Genomic DNA, 19,218 nt, shown 5'->3' on the forward strand with positions numbered 1-19,218 from the left:
GAGGATACCCTCCATCGTCTTGTGTGGCACTACCACCGTGCTAAATGGGATAGATTTCAAACAGATCTAGCAACTCAAGACTGGGCATCCGTGAGGTGCTGTGGGCTATCACATCAGCAGAAATGTATACAACCACAATCTGTAACCTTATGAGCCGGCATATCCCCCACTCTACCAGGGGATCAACCCTGGTTCAGTGAAGAGTGCAGGAGGGCATGCAGGAGGGCATGCCAGGAGCAGCACCGGGCATACCTAAAAATGAGGTGTCAACCTGGTGAAGCTATAACACAGGACTACTTGCGTGCTAAACAGCATAAGCAGCGAGTGATAGAGCTAAGCGACCCCACAACCAACGGATCAGATCTAAGCCCTGCAGTGCTGCCACATTCAGTCGTGAATGGTGGTGGACAATTAAACAACTCATTGGAGGAGGAAGCTCCACAAATACCCCTGTCCTCAATAATGGGGGAGCCCAGCACAGCAGTGCAAAAGAAAAGGCTGAAGTATTCGCAACAATCTTCTGCCAGAAGCGCTGAGTGGATGATCATCTCGGCCTCCTCCGGAAGTCCCCAGCCATCACAGATACCATCTTCAGCCAATTCAACTCACTCACGTGATATCAAGAAAAGGCTGAAGGCACTGCATAGTGCAAAGGCTATGGGCCCTGACAATATTCTGGCAACAGTGCTGAAGATTTGTGCTCCAGAACTTGCTGTGCCCTTAGCAAAGATGTTCCAGTACAGCGACAACACCGTCATCTCCCTGGCTATGTGGAAAATTGCCCAGGTATGTCCTGTACACAAAAAGCAGGACAAGTCCAACCCGGCCAATTACTGCCTCATCAATCTACTCTCCATCATCAGTAAAGTAATGGAAGGGGTGATCAACAGTGCTATCAAGCGGCACTTGCTTAGCAATAACCTGCTCACTGACCCCCAGTTTGGGTTCCGCCAGGGTCACTCAGCTCCTGACTTTGTTGCAGCTGGTTCAAACATGGACAAAAGAGCTGAACTCCCGAGGTGAGATGAGAGTAACTGCCCTTGACATCAAGGCCACATTTGACCGAGTGTGGCATCAAGTAGTCCTAGCAAAACTGGAGTCAATGGGAATCAGGAGGAAAACTATCCGCTGGTTGGAGTCATACCTAGCACAAAGGAAGATGGTTGTAGTAGTTGGGGGTCAACCATCTCAGCTCCAGTACATCACTGCAGGAGTTCCTCAGGGTAAAGTCCTTGGCCCAACCATCTTCAGCAGCTTCATTCATGACCTTCCTTCCATCTTAAGGGCAGAAGTGGGGATGATGGCTGATGATTGCACAATGTTCAGCACCATTCACAACTACTCAGATACTGAAGGAGTCCATGACCAAATGCAGCAAAACCTGGACAATATCCTGGCTTGGGATGACAAGCAGCAAATAACATTCACACCACACAAGTGTCAGGCAATGACCATCTCCAACAAGAGAGAATCCAACCATCACCTCTTGATGTTCAGTTGCATTATCATCACTGAATCCCCCACTATCAGCATCCTGGGGGTTACCATTGACCAGAAACTGCACTGGACTAGCCACATAATTACTGTAGATACAAACGTAGGTCAGAGGCTAGGAATTCTGTGGCGAGTAACTCACCTCCTGACTCCCCAAAGCCTGTCCACCATCTCCAAGGCACAAGTCAGGAGTGTAATGGAATATTCTCCACTTGCCTGGATGAGTGCAGCTCCAACAACACTCAAGAAGCTTGACACCATCCAGGACAAAGCAGTCTGCTTGATTGGCACCCCATCCACAAACATTCACTCCCTCCACCGCCGACACAAAATGGCAGCAGTGTGTACAATATACAAGATGCACAGCAGGAACTCACCAAAGCTTCTTAGGCAGCATCTTCCAAATCCAAGACCACTACCATCTAGACGGGCAAGGACAGCAGATGTATGACAACACCACCACCTGGAAGTTCCCCTACAAGTCACTGACCATCCTGACTTGAAAATATATCACCGTTCCTTCACTGTTGCTTGTTCAAAATCATGGAACTCCCCAACAGCATTGTAGATGTACCTATACCACAGGGACTGCAGCAGTCCAAGGAGGCTGCTCACCACAACTTCTCAAAGGCAATTAGGGATGGGCAATAAATGGTGGCCTAGCCAGCGAAGCCCACATCCCTTGAATGAATAAAAAAAAACTTTACTTTGTGCATTTAAGGAGCGGCTTGGACATACAAGCCTCCATGCTATAGGCAGGGTATGTGCCAGGTCTTCCACCATAGGTGCAGCATTCAGATGTGAACCATCACTTGGTCCTCTGTGCACTTGTGCCAAATAACTAATCTTGCCGGAGTGCACCTGTCTTCCCACATTGAATACATGATCGGCATTGTCCCTGCTGTGCTAACGCCTGTGACTATTTCCTGCCATACCCTCTTGGTTGCTGTGAACTGGTCCTGTCAGCCACTGGGATATAATGTACTGTGGTGTCTCTGGACCTCTGTGACCAGGATCTGGAGGTCATGATCACTGAAGCAGGGCACAGCTCCTCCCACTCATTCCTCACTTGTCCTGCTTTGTGACATTTTGGCATGAGAAATGGAAACAGAAAAGGCAGGTAAGTCTTCCAGCTTCGAATGGTCTCCATACACAATTGTCTGCTTACATACATGAACCACGTTCTCGATCTCCTCCATGTCTAATGTTGGCAGCGTGGGGAAATGGACTGGATGAATGCAGGGTGGCCTGTCTTTTGATCCATTGCCAGATGGCATATTGTGCTCTCAAACATAAACTACCCTGCTGGACTGCTCTTTTTGTGTCACGCTGTTCTGCCATGACAGTGTGTAGCTGGGAGGCCCCTTGTCAAAACTCACTTGCATGGCCACATCCTGAGAGATTGGTGGAAAGAGGGTAGGTGAAGGGCAAAGGTTCTAATGGCTAATGTGGTAAGTATCAATCACCCCTTGAAGCATTATACTAACAGAATCCCATGAGCAGCTGATGGTGCCAAGGTGTTGCCATCTCCATGGCTGAATCTTGTGATCCTTTACCAGCCTGAACTTGGTAGAATGCGCTCCTCATTACAAGGTGAAAGGGCAGCAATAATGACCCTATTTTCCTATGGAAAGCCCATGGGCCATCACTTCCAATGTCAGCAACCAAAGGGCCAACTGTTATAGTTAGTACTCGCCTGACCTTTGATTGACATCTCCTGCGAGCAAGAGTAACACTTCCTGTCTCATAGCAGGAATTCCTTTTATACCCTGCCCAAGTCATGTTACCCAAGCAGGGCCGCCTCCGTACTCCATTTTCGGAGTTGGTGGGCCTCCATTGTGCATCCATCATCACGGAACGAAAATCTGTCCATTTGGGGTAGTTTCTCCCAAGTCGGGTTCGGGGAGTTGTCGAATTTCCCAACTCTGTGCACCTGACTTGGAAGTGAAAATCTGGGCCCATCTCTCAGTTCCCCAACTCTTGAACCTTCAGTCCCATTCCTTGGCCAGACCCTGCATGCTACCTCCTTACATGAAAAAAAATCTTTCGTAAACTTCTTTTTGTGGTCTTCCACTCCTCAGTGAACTTTCCTGTAATTTGCACCTCTTGCTCCATTTGCCTCGTCCCAGTGCCTACCGGCTCAAGACTTGTGTCCCATTATAGCCATCAACCCTGTCATTTGTGCTTCTTTTGGGGTTCTGTTGGTGTTCTTCATTATTCCTGCTCTTCTTCACCACTTTTCCTGTGTCTGAATTGCACTTCACCCTCAGCCATTATCTGCTCCCAGACCAAATAGCCATCAATTTTAGCTTAGAACCTGTTCCCTGCTCTCAGGCACAACCTTTTTTCTGCTTGGGTGTTTTTGCCTTTGGCCATTCAGGTTCTCAATGGTCAACTACAAAAAGTCTTTTAAAAATGTGATCATCAGCCAGAAGCAGCCAAAATGTTTTCAGTATCCAGCCCTAGTGGCCCACGTTGGTTCCTCAAAGAAATTCTACCTGGCCAACTCCCCTCCTGTCTGCCTCATTTTCACACATGTCCTGGCTCTACTTTAAAGTCAAGATTGACTCAAGCTACAGAAAAGTGACAACAGAGATAGTTCCTTAAAAGGTGTGTTCATGTTTGTCCAATTATTCGCTCATTCACTTGTATGCCTTATGCCCGCTGCTGTATTAATTTGCTGGTGGCTGGTGCTTTATTAATTCATTGGTACCTGCTGCTCCTTTCATTTATTTCCTGTTGATATGTTCCCAGATCCATTAATTCAATTGATCACTCAAACTACTTTTCCATTGTTGTTTTGCCTGCTACTTTATAATTTATTAAGTCACTAATGTTAGGTTCTTCATTATTACATTAATTTACAGGGGTCTGTTGAACAAAGAATTTATTGATGACCAATGCTTCATTACTGTTTTGCTGGTGGTGCAATGTTCATTGTGATTGACACATCAATGTTGTGATTGACTGGTCACACATATGTTGTGTGTTCTTGGCTGAAGTTTCCTGCTACAATAGTATAGTGTCAAACAAAACCAATAACATACTTTGTTGCAATTTAAATTCTCAAGCTTATTGTGTTAATGTTTAATCTCCACATTATAATGGCAGCTTCTGTTCTCCAGCTGCTTTAGGTTATGCAATCATCGCATTCTTTGGGAACACAGATAAAACATTTCAGTATTGTACAGGCCTTAACGCTCCTTGTGCAATATCACAAGATAACAACACTTATCTCTAAACGCTTGTTGATATTTAAACTTACTAGACATCTCCTTCTTGAAGTGTTTTGATCTATTCCCTGTTTGGGTCTCCCAGTGTCATGTACTACCGTTGATGCACTTAAATGAGGGCTCCATCAATAGCCCTATGAACCCACCTGTTAGGAAATGCACAATAACCCCTTTCCATTTAATTTGCCCCTCCTTCACTGTGGAAAAGTGTCTTCTCTCTCCTTGATACCTCCCCACAACTTCAGTGTGTAGACTTATGGGTGCAAACCTGCATCATGCTACAGCAACACATGTAACAGAATGATCAGTAATGTATGAAGTGCAGTTTTGAGAATGTGAGATTATAGGTTTGAAACGCTATTAGCGAAATTAGCAAGTGGCTGTGTTACCTGTTTGTCATTCTTCTGTCCGTTATTTTAATAGAGGTGCTGTCCCATTTTAAATGATAGATTAATGCCTCAGTTCAACTAATAGAAAAATATCATACTAATAAATAAATTGTATGTTATTATTGACAACAGTGAAAGTTAACAGCTGGAGTCAAACAAGAAATGGTACTTACGACAAAAATCTACATTTCTGATGCAGGAGTTCAGATCGGCTCTGAAATTTGCCACAACTCAACCTCTAATTTTCAGTGTAATCTACTTGAATAATGGCTGCCAAGTTGATAACCAGTGAAAAACTTTGCAATTGTTTGCATGCTAGGACCAAAATAGATGCATGGGAGTGTAACTTGGCAGTAGGATTGGTCCACTCCTACCAGCCATTCCAATCATTCCAGCCACTTCATTCCCTCTTCACGTGTCTGCCACAGTCACTGGATTTCAGCCATGTCTTGCCTACTTTAGTTGCATTTCATAGGTAACATATATAACGACTCACAGAATGTACTTGGTATAACTAGAAAAAGGTTACCAACCTACCCCAGCTGAGAGCATCAGGTGTGGTGACAGTTTCTTATACATTTTGACAGATCTATACAGTCCTTTCCCCCGCAAAAGCATTCCTGTTTGCATGCCAAAAATGGCTACTTTTCATTTGATTTTTCTAAGTACTTAAGTATTACTTTAGAAAAGATCCATGATGAAATATTTGATAATAATGGCATCATTAAGAACAAAATAACTGTTCACTATGTTTCTTATTTTCAGCAAATCTCACAGATTGACACTGATTTAAAATCTCGTGCAATGACCTATAACAACACCAAGGGAAACCTACAAAATCTGGAAAGAAAAGCTGTGTATGTAAACTTGCATCTTTACTCAACAAATCTATTTATGGTAGAAAACTACAAACTCTCATGTTTGGAAAATACACCACCTACAAATACATGTCTCACTATTGCAAACTCATGAAATTTGCAAATAATTAGTGTGCTACATGTCTGTATGGTGCAGATATAATCAGTGCTGGCAAGTTTCTTTCCTATTTCTTGCGGCTGATGTATAGAAATTATGGAATCAGCTTTCAACTTGGGTGGTGACCTAAAACTAGAAAGGAAATCAGGCAGGGTCTATAATATAATATACAATACTGCAAATTTCACCACACCACTACTCTCCACCACGAAAACTGAAAGCAAATATATAGGATAGTGTTTTCATGTAAAGCTATGGAGGACCATTTCAATCAGGAGTGCCCTAAAAGCGCTCCTAAGGTTAGGACTTCAATAATGAACCAAAAAAAATTAATGGAGACAAAATATTAGTCATTGCTGTGGAATAGATTTTTCATAATTAGATTATATAGAATATTAGATGTATTTTTTAAAAAATTGTTTGGCGATTCGTCTTTAATAATTTATTCGATGTCTTAATTGTCTTACTTGGTCTAGATTTTTCTCCCACTTGTGGGCTTTAAAGTGTGACAGATATTTTAATAGTACTCTGTCCAATGATTAAATTTGAATATTCTGCATTACTTAACATATCGTATTTTAAAAAAAGTCAATTTTCCAAAATGGAACTAAACGCAGTAATTGTACACCTAGTATTCCTGCAAAAAGACTAATATTGTTGAAGCTTTTCATCTTGCATTCATCAGGACAATTGACAGGAATACACCAAATGTAAAGGGAACAACAATTTATACCTCATGGGAAAAGAGTGCTAATTGGTTGGCAAGTGGACTCTGATTGGTAGAGGCATTGCCATGGAGAATGCACTAGTTAACTGATGACTGACAGCTAACTGCCAAGCTTTGTTGAAATTCAAACCAGGCAGGTTGATTCTGATTGGTCAAAGTATTGCCCTGGGCTTACAGGGGATCCCATGACAACACCATCTATTTGGGGATACATGGTGTCATTAAAAACTAGGCCCAGCTCCCGCAAACATCTTTCTTGGGTTCCATGAGAAATTCATCTTTGATGGAATGACACCCAATCTCCTACCCCTTACATATTTCCAATATGTAGATGATACATGATACATGCTGTTGCATGTAAGAATTTCCTTACACACCTTATTAGGCTCCATCTTGTACTCAACTTCACCTTTGAAATGGAGCAGTCAAATGAGCTCCCTTTCCTTGATGTACTAGTTGAGAAATCTACAAGGGGTTTTCTACTATGGTCTACTACAAGCCTACCTTCACTGGTCAGTACACATGTTGGGATTCCTACAGTTCCAAGCTCGATAAGATTGGCCTTTTCGGCAACCTTGTAAATAGGGCCTGAGCCATTTGGTCACTGTGCAAGCTTGATGCTGAAATAGGGTGCATCAAAGCCATCCTATGTGCTAATGGTTACTTTGATCAGATCATCGCTCACAGTATATTGTGTAAACTCATGAATGGGCCTAAGGCTACCACTTTCGGCCCTGAAAAGTGTCCAGTCTACCTCAAAATACCCTGGAAGGGTAAGGTATCTCAAAAACTTGAGCAACAGGTGAAGCTAGCCATTTCACGCTGGTACCATGCAGTAACAACATGAGTGGTGTTCGCCACTAACAAGATGCTGCCGTCAAGCCAAAAAGACGTTCTGCCTATCACACAAATGAGTAATGTGGTATATGAATTTCAGTGTCATTGTGATGCTAGGTATGTAGGCCATAGGTCCCAAGGACTGGTGGACCATATCAAACAGCATACCCTTCCGGTTGTTTGCAACAGGCAAAGTACCAACTGTACCCAACCAGCCCATGCTTGCAAAACTCAAAACATAGTGTCCAACGTTAAATGTGCTTCCACGATTGAACAACATTTGCTAAACAATCCTGAGCGCTAAGAATTATGCTGACAACCAATTTAAGATTATCAGTCGGGTTCACAGTGCGGCCCACATATGCATGCTAGAAGCTACATATATTAATGGACAGGGCTCTCTTCTTTGCAGATAGAAAGAACATGTACACACACATTGCCCCTGTTTCATCTAAACAAAATAGGTGACAGCCATTCTCTGGTTCATTCTCCAGGGCAATGCCTTGACCAATCAGAGCCAACCTGCCTGGTTTGAATTTAAACAAAGCTTAGTTTTGTTCAATCAAAGAATAAGTTAACTGGTGCATTTGCCATGGCAACACCTCTACCAATCAGAGTCCACTTGACAACCAATCAGCATCTTCTTCTCATGAAGTATAAATTGTTGCTCCCTTTACATTTGGTATTCTTGCGAATTGTCCTGATGAGTATAAGAAGAAAAGCTTTGACAATGCAAGTTCTGTACTACCAAATGACTAATTGTACACTAGTAAATGTCTTGTTTGGATGGGAATTTTTATTAGGTATCTGTTTGTAAAGACTACCATAACGATCCATAGTTGCATTCAGTATTGACAAATATTAATAGTTACCAAGATTGAGATATCAATTGTGTACCAAAAAAGACTTAATGGGACAAAATATTAATTTGTTGCTATAGAATGGGTTTATTATAATTAATGCAGAATATTAGTTGTATTTTTAAGCATGGGTTTGGAGGAGGTTTATCTTTATAGTTTAAATGTTTTGGGGTAGAAATTCATCTCTGGCTATGGTACAAACCAGGTGATATTGAATTAGCCACCCCTTATACGTGATGCCTGATACTCAGTTCCATTGCAGTCAGGAGCATGGGGACTGGTGAACGAGCTGTATGCCTCGTGGCGTACAGAAAGCGGAGACGACAGAGAAGAGAGCGAAGGAGGCGCCTGGCTGTGCAGATGGAGGAGCAGCACCCTCAGGAAGAAGGGGCAGCTGGGGGTCTTGCACATGGCACTGAAGAGCCACAGTGAGCCGTTGTTGGTCGGCGCCCAGCTAGACCCAGGGTCTATAGACCCCACCTTTCATTCCTGCAGATGACCAACAACCAGTGTCGCCAAAGACTGCACATTTCTAGGGAACTGATTGGTCACATCTGTCAGCTGCTGCAGGATTTGGCACCACATGGACATGGAGGGCATCCGCTGCCAATGGCCGTGGAAGTGACTGCAGCACTCAATTTTTACACCAGTGGCTCCTTTCAGGGCTCCACAGGTCACCACTGTGGGATATCACAAGCCTCCACCCATGAATGCATCCATAAGGTCACGGATGCCACCTTTGCGAGGGCACACAACTATGTGCATTTTGCTCGGGACCAAGAAAGCCAAGATGCAAGAACCCAGATCTCGGTTTTCCCACAGTTGCTGGGTGCGATCGACTGCACTCATGTGGCACTTAGATCTCCATCACAACAAGGATCAACTATGTCAACCACAAGGGCTTCCATTCGCTGAATGTGCAGCTGGTGTGCGACCACCACAAACACATCCTGCAGGTCAGCGCACAGTTTCCAGAGAGTGTTCATGACTCCTACATTCTCAGTTGGTCACAGACCCCTGACGTCTTCCAGGGTCCCTAAGGCTGCAGGGTTGGCTCCTAGGAGACAAGGGCTACCCACAGAGGACGTGGCTTATGACACGTGCGACTGCCTCAGACTGCAGCAGAGCGAAGGTATAATGAGGCTCATGCCGCAACTTGCACCTTGGTGGAACAAACCGTCAGGATGCTGAAGATGAGGTTCCGGTGCCTGGACCAGTCTGGTGGAGCCCTGCAATACAGTCCGCAGAGGGTGTTGCGCATTGTTGTCGCTTCCAATTGCCGCAGATCATGTTGTGTATTGCTGTTAAGGAAGGAATGCCCTCAGGCATTCGCCCTCTGATGACAACGACGTCAACGGTGATGAGGGTGAGGAGCTCCTCGAAGGCAACTATGACGGCGATGGGGCCCTTGCACTGGCCAGACGAGGCAGGCATTTGGGAGGTCCTAATAGCTGCTAGATTTGTGGAGGATGATGATGACATTCAGTGAAGAGAAACCATAGATCCTCACATTGCACCTATGAACGTTTGACTCCAGTCTGGCTTATGGCAATGCGAATACCCTCTGTGATAATGCTCCTGTCATTGAGACGCAGTGGAGGCCCTAATAGTGGCTCGATTGCAGGAGGATGATGGCGACATGCATTGAGGACACTCCATGGATTTTCACATAACCTCTGAGAATGTCTGTCTCCTGTCTGGCCAAGGGCAGCTCGCTTGTGGTCTGTGATCAGGGTTATATCATAGAGACGCAGCCTTGAAACTTTAAAAGCATCTGATCCTTTGTCCGCCTTCAGCACCTGACCCTTTCAGGAACACAACATCACTGGTCACAGGTGCTGAAGAGATGAGGGCCAACCTCACCTGAAAGATGCTGAGAGCACACAGAGAGAATGATGGAACACTGTGATGCCTGCCCATGACATTCTGGCAGCAATGACCAGCACCATTGAGGTGCAGGCATCACTAAATGTCCAGGGAGGGTGAGACCAGACCCTCATTTTGGTCTGAAGGCTGCACAAAGCAAATGGAGAAGGCCCTGGACTGAGATACCTGCCTTTATCTTGTGCAGAAAGGTTTCATGTCTGAGTGACACGAACACTGCTCATCAGAACAAGGAGCCATAGGCAGGGAGACATTCCTGGGAGTTTACTTACAATAGTGAACATTATGGACAAGTGCCTAGCCTGTGCAACAACATTTTCTTAACCTTCTAAACCTGCCGTTACGTCTTGGTCCTCCCCAGACATACGCATAGAGGTGGATGCAGCCTGCTGACTGCGGCACCCTGTCCGAGATGACCTTGGCAGGCGTCCTCTGGAGGGCTGAGACCTGGAGGGCCCCGGGCTGCTTTTGGGGTCCTGCTGTGTGACAGTGGCACTCTCCTCAGCCTTTGCAGCTGGAGCTGCTGAAGTTGCAGATAGAGGGGATTCGGATGCGCTGGACACTCCCTGAGGCAGCTGGATGGATGACCCTGGGGGGTAGACCTGCAGATCCTCCTCCCTATGGGTGCCTTAGGGCTGACTCCTTGACAGCAGGGGTAGCTGGAGTGAGATCAAGCTGCCCTGCACCCCTCTCACGTACACAGTGTTGGAGGCCAACAATGGCATTGGTGATGCAGTTCAGTCTGCACAGCAGTGGAGGAGTGACATCCTGGATCAAAGTCTCCATGGAGACTGCCATCCTACCTGTGTTGACCTCAGTGCATTGGCATGCTGGTGCTATCACCTCAGACTGAATGCAGACGGACTCCTCCATCGTGCCTTACAATCTGAGGAATGCAGCGGACATCCCTTCCTGATGTTCCTGAGTTTATCTTTGCAGCTGCCACAACTGTGACATGACCGAGTCCAGAGGCTCATCATCTGACTTGGACTCAACAAATATCTGGGCTCCCACGGTCCTCCAAGTGCCAGGGACCTGGGAAGTCCCTGATCCCTTCTGTGGATCAGAAAGTACCATGTGCTCACAAGATTGTGATCCCGAGGCAACTCTAAAGCTAGGTCCCACCGAGGTGTGTGTCTCTGCACTGATGGAGGGTGTGGGTGAGCGCGGTGACTGGTCTTCAGGGAGGGTTTCGGTGGATTCCTCTTCTGAGCTTCCCTTGGGGCTTGATTGGAGGCCCCCTGGGTCGTGGACTCTCTTGGCTGCTCCCCAGATGTGCCTGCCAAAGAAGGAGAGATAATTAATGCATGGCAGTAGCCTGTGAAACAGGACACATCACTCAGCATGGTTGGTGATGGATGTTGCACTGCTGGATCCCCACTTGGCTGAGCACCGTCGACCTCACCGTCAGCACAGGACGGGTCCAGATCCTCACTGGTCGGCTGGATGGCTCTGTTTTCAAAGTCTGTGAGGACCTTGATTTCAGGCATTCCTCTGCCAGCCTGTGACCTCTCCCTTTTGTTGTGTGCCAGCTTGTCCTGCATGTATAAAAATGGAGAGAGTATAAGCAGGACGCCTGCCAGGTCAGATGATAAGTATGCCTGCCATGTGCGGGTGATGAGTGGTCCCATGGACAGGATGAGGACAATGAAGGTATGTGAGAGAGTGAATGGTGATGTCCCTTGAACTGGCAGTGAGTGAGGGCCCTGTGGATGTGTGATGGGTTTGAGAGTGTGTGAGTTGAGAGTGATGAGAAGAGTGACTTACCCTGGTGGAACGGAGGAGATCATTCATCCTCTTGTGGCACTGGATGGTTTTCCTCTTTTGCAGGGCATTAGTGCTAACTAGTGCTACCACCACCTCCCAAGCCAGATTGGTGATGTTGCTGCCCATCCTGCATCCAGATGGGGGTAGAGGACATTGCAGTGGGCCTCCACTGTGTCCAATAGGCACTCGAGGGATGCATCATTGAACATGGAGGCTGCAGTGTTTTTCCCTTTTGGGGCCATGTATCCCGTGGAACAGTCTTGGGCTGGAAGCACTGAGAGGTGTGCACGCGGTTGCACTTTAAATATGCTGCTTGGTGTGATGTAGTGGCAAAGTGATGGTGTGGTGGGTGAATGAAAGTCCACCCGCCATGGAAACGGCGTGATTCCTGGGAATGCATAATTAATGCGGTTGGTTTGAGACGATACAGCGTGAGAAGCTGCCAATGCAGCTGGAGGGTAAAATGTCATTTTCCCTGCCCTCCACCGCACTTAGTGTAAATCTGGGATGATTCTGCCCTGAGATATGGTTCCAAGTCAGGATGGTGTGTGACTTGGAGGGGAATTTGAAGGTGGTGATGTTCCCATGCGTTTACTGGCCTTGTATTTCTAGGTGGTAGAGGTCACACATTTAGAAGGTGCAGAAGAAGGAGCCTTGCTGAATTGCTGCATTTCATTTTGTAGATGATCTACACTGCTGCCACTGTGCACCAGTGGTGGAGGGAATGAATGTTTGAGGTGTTGGATGAGGTGTCAATCAAGTGAGGTGCTTTGGCTTGGATGGTATTAAGCTTCTTGAGTGTTGTTGGAGTTGTAGTCATCCAGACAAATGGAGAGTATTTCATTTCACTCCTGAACCGTGCCCTGTAGATCGGCGGACAGGTTTTGGGGAGTCATGAGGTGAGTTATTGCCACAGAATCCCAGCCTCTGATCTGCTCTGGCAGCCAGAGTTATTCCTGTTGCTGGTCAAATTAAGTTTCTGATCAATGGTAACCCCCCTCCCCGCCCCCAGGATGTTGATGATGGGAGTTTCAGCAATCGTAATGCCATTAAATATCAAGGAAAGATGGTTAGACTCTTTCTTGTTGGAGATGGTCATTGCCTGGCACTTGTGTGGCACGAATGTTACATGTCATTTATCAGTCCAAACCTGAATGTTGTCCAGTTGTTGCATTCAGCAATAGACTGCTTCAGTACCTCAGGAGTCGTGAATGGTACTGAACATCCCCAATTCTGACCTTATGATGGAAGGAATCTTAAGTTCTTCATAAGTTGATGAAACCAACTATAAATGGTTGGGCCTAAGACAATACAATGAGGATCTCCTGCAGTGATATCCTGGGGCTGAGGTGACTGGTCTCCAACAACTGTAACCATTGTCCTTTGTGCTAGGTATGACTCCAACCAGTGGAGAGTTTTTCCCCCAATTCCCATTGACTTCAATTTTGCTAAGACTCCTTGATGCCACACTTGGTCAAATGCTGTTTTGATGTCAAGGAACATCACTCTCAGCTCACCTCTAGAATTAGCTCTTTTGTCCATGTTTGGACTAAGGCTATAATGAGTCCTGGAGCTGCGAGGTTTTGGCAGAACCCAAACTGAACATTGGTGAGCACGTTGTTTCTGACTGCTGCTTGATAGCATTGTTGCGACAACTTCCATCACTTTGCTGATGATTGAGAATAGACCGATAGGGCATTATTGACAAAAGTAGATTTGTCTTGCTTTTTGTGGACAGGACACACCTGGGCAATTTTCACCTTTTCATGTAGATGCCTGTATTGTATATGTAGTGGAAGAGCTTGACTAAGTGTGCAGTGAATTCTGGAGCACAAGTCTTCAGGACTACTGCCAGGATGTTGTCAGGGCCCATAGCCTTTGCTGCATCCAGTGCCTTCCACTGTTTCTTGATATCACATGGAATGAATCAAATTGGCTGAAGACAGGCATCTCTGATGCTAGGGACCTCAGGATGAGGCCGAGATGGATCATCCATTCAGCGCTTCTGGCTGAAGATGATTGCAAATGCTTCAGCCTCGTCTTTTGCACTGATCTGCTGGGCTTCCCCATCTTTGAGGATGGGTAAATTTGTGGAGCCTCCCCCTCTTGTCAGCTGTTTAATTGTCCACCGCTATTCATGACTGGATATCAACGACATTGCTATATGTCTGGATTCGCATGTAGGACAGCAGATTTCCTTCTATGAAGGACATTAGTGAACCAGGTAGCTTTGTATGATAATCTGGTAGTTCATGATCATCACTGATAAGACTAGCATTTTATTCCAGCATTATTAATTTATTGAATTTAAATTCCCCTAGCTACCATGGTGGTATTTGAGCTCATGTCTCTAGGGCACTCATCTCAGCCTCTACATTAGTAGTCCAGTAATTCTCCAACTATGCTACCATTCCCTGGAAAAAGCCTTATAATTGTACACAGAGATAAAGTTTGTTATAGCAACAGAATTGTGATAACAGCATTGTATGCAATGAGGCTTGAAGGAAGATGATTGAGAAAACAAATAACTTAAAAATAAGTGTATCGCACTTAAACATTTATATTGTTGACATCTAATAGGGAGAAGTATCAGTTTATGAATAATGATGATTACAACATAGGGAACATAAGCAATAGGAGCAGGAGTAGGCCATTTGGCCCCTCAAACCTGATCAAACTATTTAACCCGGGTAATGTTCTGGGACTTGGGCTTGAATTCCACTACGGCAGATGGTGAATTTGAATTCAATAAAAATCTGGAATTAAAAGGCTGACGACAGTGATGAAACCATTGTCGAGTGTTGTAAAAACCCATCTGGCTCACTAATGTCCTTTAGGGAAGGAAATCTGCCGTCCTTACCTGGTCTGGCCTACGTGTGACTCCAGACCCACAGCAATGTGGTTGACTCTTAAATGCCCTCTGAACAAGGGTAACTAGGGATGGGCAATAATTGCTGTCCTAGCCAGTGACTTCCGCACCCCATGAATGAGTATAAAAAAACTAGGTCATGGCTGATCTTCTCCCTCAGTGCCATTTTCCAACATTATCCCCATATCTCATGATGTTTTTAATGACCAGAAATCTATTGACCTCTGTCTTGAACATACTCAATGACTGAACCGCCACAGCCATCTAGGGTAGTGAATTCCAAAGATTCACCACCCTCTGAGTGAAGAAATTCCTCCTCATCTCATTCCTAAATGGCCTACCCTTATTTTGATACCATGTTCCATGGTCTAGAACCCCCAGCCAGGGGAAACATGACTGTTATTAGTACATGATAAATAATATTGCTTGACAAATATTATTGCTTTACAAAGATGAATAACAGATTTTTAAAAGCATCTTAACACAAAAGAAAAACATATTATTTGGAAGTGAAGTCTGCATTGGTAAAGGTGGCTCCAATGAGAGCAATAAAGCTGCAGAAGATTTTCCCTTGGGTTTTTACAAGCCTTTATTTACATTTTAATAATACATCATTGTGATCGTTATAGAAATACATTTTCATTACCATTCTCAAAATAATACCAATACGAGTTCTATTTATTTAATTAGCTATCAAAATCATTTGTAAATTACATATATATTTGGAGTTTAACAAGGTACCTTATACATGTGTCACTCTCAATTTTGTGACAAATAGCTCAAAAACTAATCTGAAGGAGGATAGTTTTATTGCTTTTCCTGAAATTTCAATCAGAAACTATTAAAAGCTGGAAAGGGCAAATTTTTCTCCATGTTGTAAGTGCCTATGTGAAGCTAACCACTTTTTTTGGAAGGAATCCAGAGTTCCTCTAACCCAATAGAGATCAAATGGAGTCTCTAACTTTACTTAATTTAGATTAACTGGTTAATAACTTTAACTCCTCAAAACAAGCTATCCCACAGTTAAACATTGTCCTGAGAGTCAGAGGGAAATTATAATCTATTTGAATTGAATTAACTTAATAACAAATCCAATTACTGTCTAAGCCAAACTGAATTGAACTATGCCTATATTTAACTAAAATGAATGTGATCTTCTTTTACTTTTGAAAGTGTGCAATTTTGCAATATATTAAAATTCACTAGAATAAAATTAAATGTAAGAGTAGCCAACTTGCAAGACCTTGTACTTCAATATTAGTAACTGGTGAGAAGGAAATAGAAATAAAAAATGAGTTATTTATAAAAACCAAATATATATTTGTTTAAATCATAACTACATAATTAGTTTTATGATTCATTGTCATTGAATTTATACAGCTGGTTAATTGAGAATTATGTTAAAATTCTGACAACTTTTAATGACAGAAAGCAAATACAGTTGCCCATTAGGAAATTATTTTTCTAATGTCTGAGATTTTGCTATGGTAATGATGGTGAAACTGTCAGTGATTGTTATCATCACTCCACTGAAATTGACAGCAACTGAGGGGGTGAAATTGTACGGCAGTGGGATTTTATGTTCCCGCTGAAGCCAATAAAGTTTAGAATGTCTCGCCCCATTTTACAGCCCTGTCCCCGCCATGACCGGGCCATAAAATTCCGGCCAGGGGGTCTGCACATGCACAGAAGAAAATGGAAATCCAGAAGTTGCTTCCTATATGCTCCTTCTATGCTCCTTCATAGGGTGCACTATAGAGGTTCCCACAGACTGCAATCTCCAATGCAATCATGATTTGATGAAAACCTCAACTGTCAGTCTCGCTGCAAAAGCCTTGGAAATGTTACTTTGTTGAATGAGATGTAAGTGGGTTTTTAATGGTTTGCTAATTTCATAATTACAACTAAATACCCACACAGGCCATGAAAAGCTAATTTTATACTTGAGGAATGTCAAATTTCTCCATAATAAAAAAAAAATCCACATTTTTACTCATTCTTCTTTAAAAAAAGTGTTTATCTTCATTTTAAGCTTCCATCTTAATCTAAACATAATCATTTATTTTGCTATAGAAACATAAAAACTAGGAGCAGGAGTAGACCATTTGGCCCTTCGAGCCTGTTCCACCATTCATTATGATCATGGCTGATCATCCAACTCAACAGCCTGCTCCTACTTTCTCTCCATATCTTTTGATCCCTTTTTGCCCCAAGAGCTATATATAACTCCTTCTTGAAAACATACAATGTTTTGGCCTCAACTACTTTCTGTGCTCACCACTCTCTGGGTGACGAAATTTCTCCTCATCTCAGTCCTAAGTGGTCTACCCTATATCCTCAGGCTGTGACCCCTGGTTCTGGACACCTCAACATCGGGAACATCCCTCCTGCATCTACCCTGTCTAGTCCTGTTAGAATTTTATTGGTTTCTATGAAATCCCCCCTCATTCTTCTGAACTCCAGCGAAATAAGGCTAACTGACTCAATCACTCCTCATATGTCAGTCCCACCACCCCAGGAATCAGTCTGGTAAACCTTTGCTGCACCCCTTATATAGCAAGAACATCCATCCTCAGATAAGGAGACCAAAACTGCACACAATATTCCAGGTGTGGTCTCACCAAGGCCCTGTACAATTGCAGCAAGACATCCCTATTCCTGTACTCGAATCCTCTGGCTATGAAGGCCAACATACCATTTGCCTTCTTTTTCACCTGCTGCACCTGCATGCTTACCTTCAGCGACTGGTGTCCGAGGACACCCAGGTCTCGTTGTACATTCCCCTCTCTCAATTTATAGCCACTCAGATAATAATCTTCCTTCTTGTTTTTGCTACCAAAGTGGATAACCTCACATTTATTCACATTATACTGCATTTGCCATGCATTTGCCCACTCACTCAGCTTGTCCAAATCACACTGAAGCATCTCTGCATCCTCCTCACAGCTCACCCTCCCACCCAGCTTTGTGTCATCTGCAAATTTGGAGACATTACCTTTAGTTCCCTCATCTAAATCATTAATATATATTGTGAATAACTGGGGTTCCAGCACTGATCCCTGCAGTACCCCACTAGTCACTGCCTGCTATTTGGAAAAAGACCCGTTTATTCCTACTCTTTGTTTCCTGTCTGCCAACCAGTTTTCTATCCATCTCAATACACTACCCCCAATCCCATGCGCTTTAATTTTACACGTCAATCTCTTATGTGGGACTTTGTCGAAAGCCTTCTGAAAGTCCAAATAAACCACATTGACTGGCTCCCCCTCATCAACTCTACTAGTTACATCCTCGAAAAATGCCAGTAGATTTGTCAAGCATGATTTCCCTTTCATAAATCCATGCTGACTCTTTCTGATTCTGCCACTGTTCTCCACATGCTCAGCTATTAAATCTTTTATAATGGACCCTAGAATTTTCCCCACTACTGACATTGGACTGACTGGTCTATAATTCCATGTTTTCTCTCTACCTCCCTTTTTAAATAGTGGGGTTATATTAGCTACCCTCCAATCCGTAGGAACTGTTCCAGAATCTCAGAAGATGACTACCAATGCATCCACTATTTCTAGGGTCATTTCCTTAAGTACTCTGGGATATAGATTATGAGGCCCTGGGGATTTATAAGACAGAACCAAAGTATATATTTAGTTGGTCAACCATTTCTTTGTTCCCCATTATAAATTCCCCTGTTTCTAATGTAATGGACCTACATTTGTCTTCACCAATCTTATTCTCTTCACATACCTAATGGATACTACCATAATAAAAAGCGAAGGTTTTCAGTGGTTTTAAGTTCCTGGTTTGCTGTATGTGAATGTGATTGACTGCCTGCTAACATCATTATTGCTGCCAGCCAAGACATCCCCTTGACTCAGCTTTAGATTTAAATAGCGGTCAGGAAAATACAAAGCCACACCACAGATTGCTAGATCTTTGTGGGAGTCTTCTTTGAGGTCAGTAACAATGCCTTTGCCTCGTTGCTGATCGCAAAATCGGGGCCAATATATTATTCACTATCACTGGTGTTAGAGATTGTATTAATGGTATTATTTCAAAGATTTAAAATAGTTGGTTTGTTAATATTTGATTTTTTATCTATTTTTGATATATAATATTAAAGCCTAAAAGAGCACAATGTTGCTGTTATTTTGTTTGGGCATATCAGATTGTTTGGATATAA

The 19,218-nt window shown here is 43.8% G+C and overlaps 1 protein-coding gene across 5 annotated transcripts in view; it reads left to right on the plus strand.

Annotated features, from left to right (window-relative positions):
• LOC121278461 (V-type proton ATPase subunit C 1-A-like) overlaps nt 1-19,218 on the plus strand; it is a 107,021-nt gene that overhangs the window by 29,319 nt on the left and 58,484 nt on the right. For all 5 annotated transcript variants that reach the window (XM_041188914.1, XM_041188911.1, XM_041188915.1 and 2 more), the window contains exon 6: nt 5,882-5,973. In XM_041188914.1, coding sequence (XP_041044848.1) covers nt 5,882-5,973 — 92 coding nt within the window. The remainder of the gene's footprint in view (nt 1-5,881; nt 5,974-19,218) is intronic.

The sequence above is a fragment of the Carcharodon carcharias genome, chromosome 5, assembly GCF_017639515.1.
Source record: "Carcharodon carcharias isolate sCarCar2 chromosome 5, sCarCar2.pri, whole genome shotgun sequence".
Lineage (NCBI taxonomy): Eukaryota > Metazoa > Chordata > Chondrichthyes > Lamniformes > Lamnidae > Carcharodon > Carcharodon carcharias.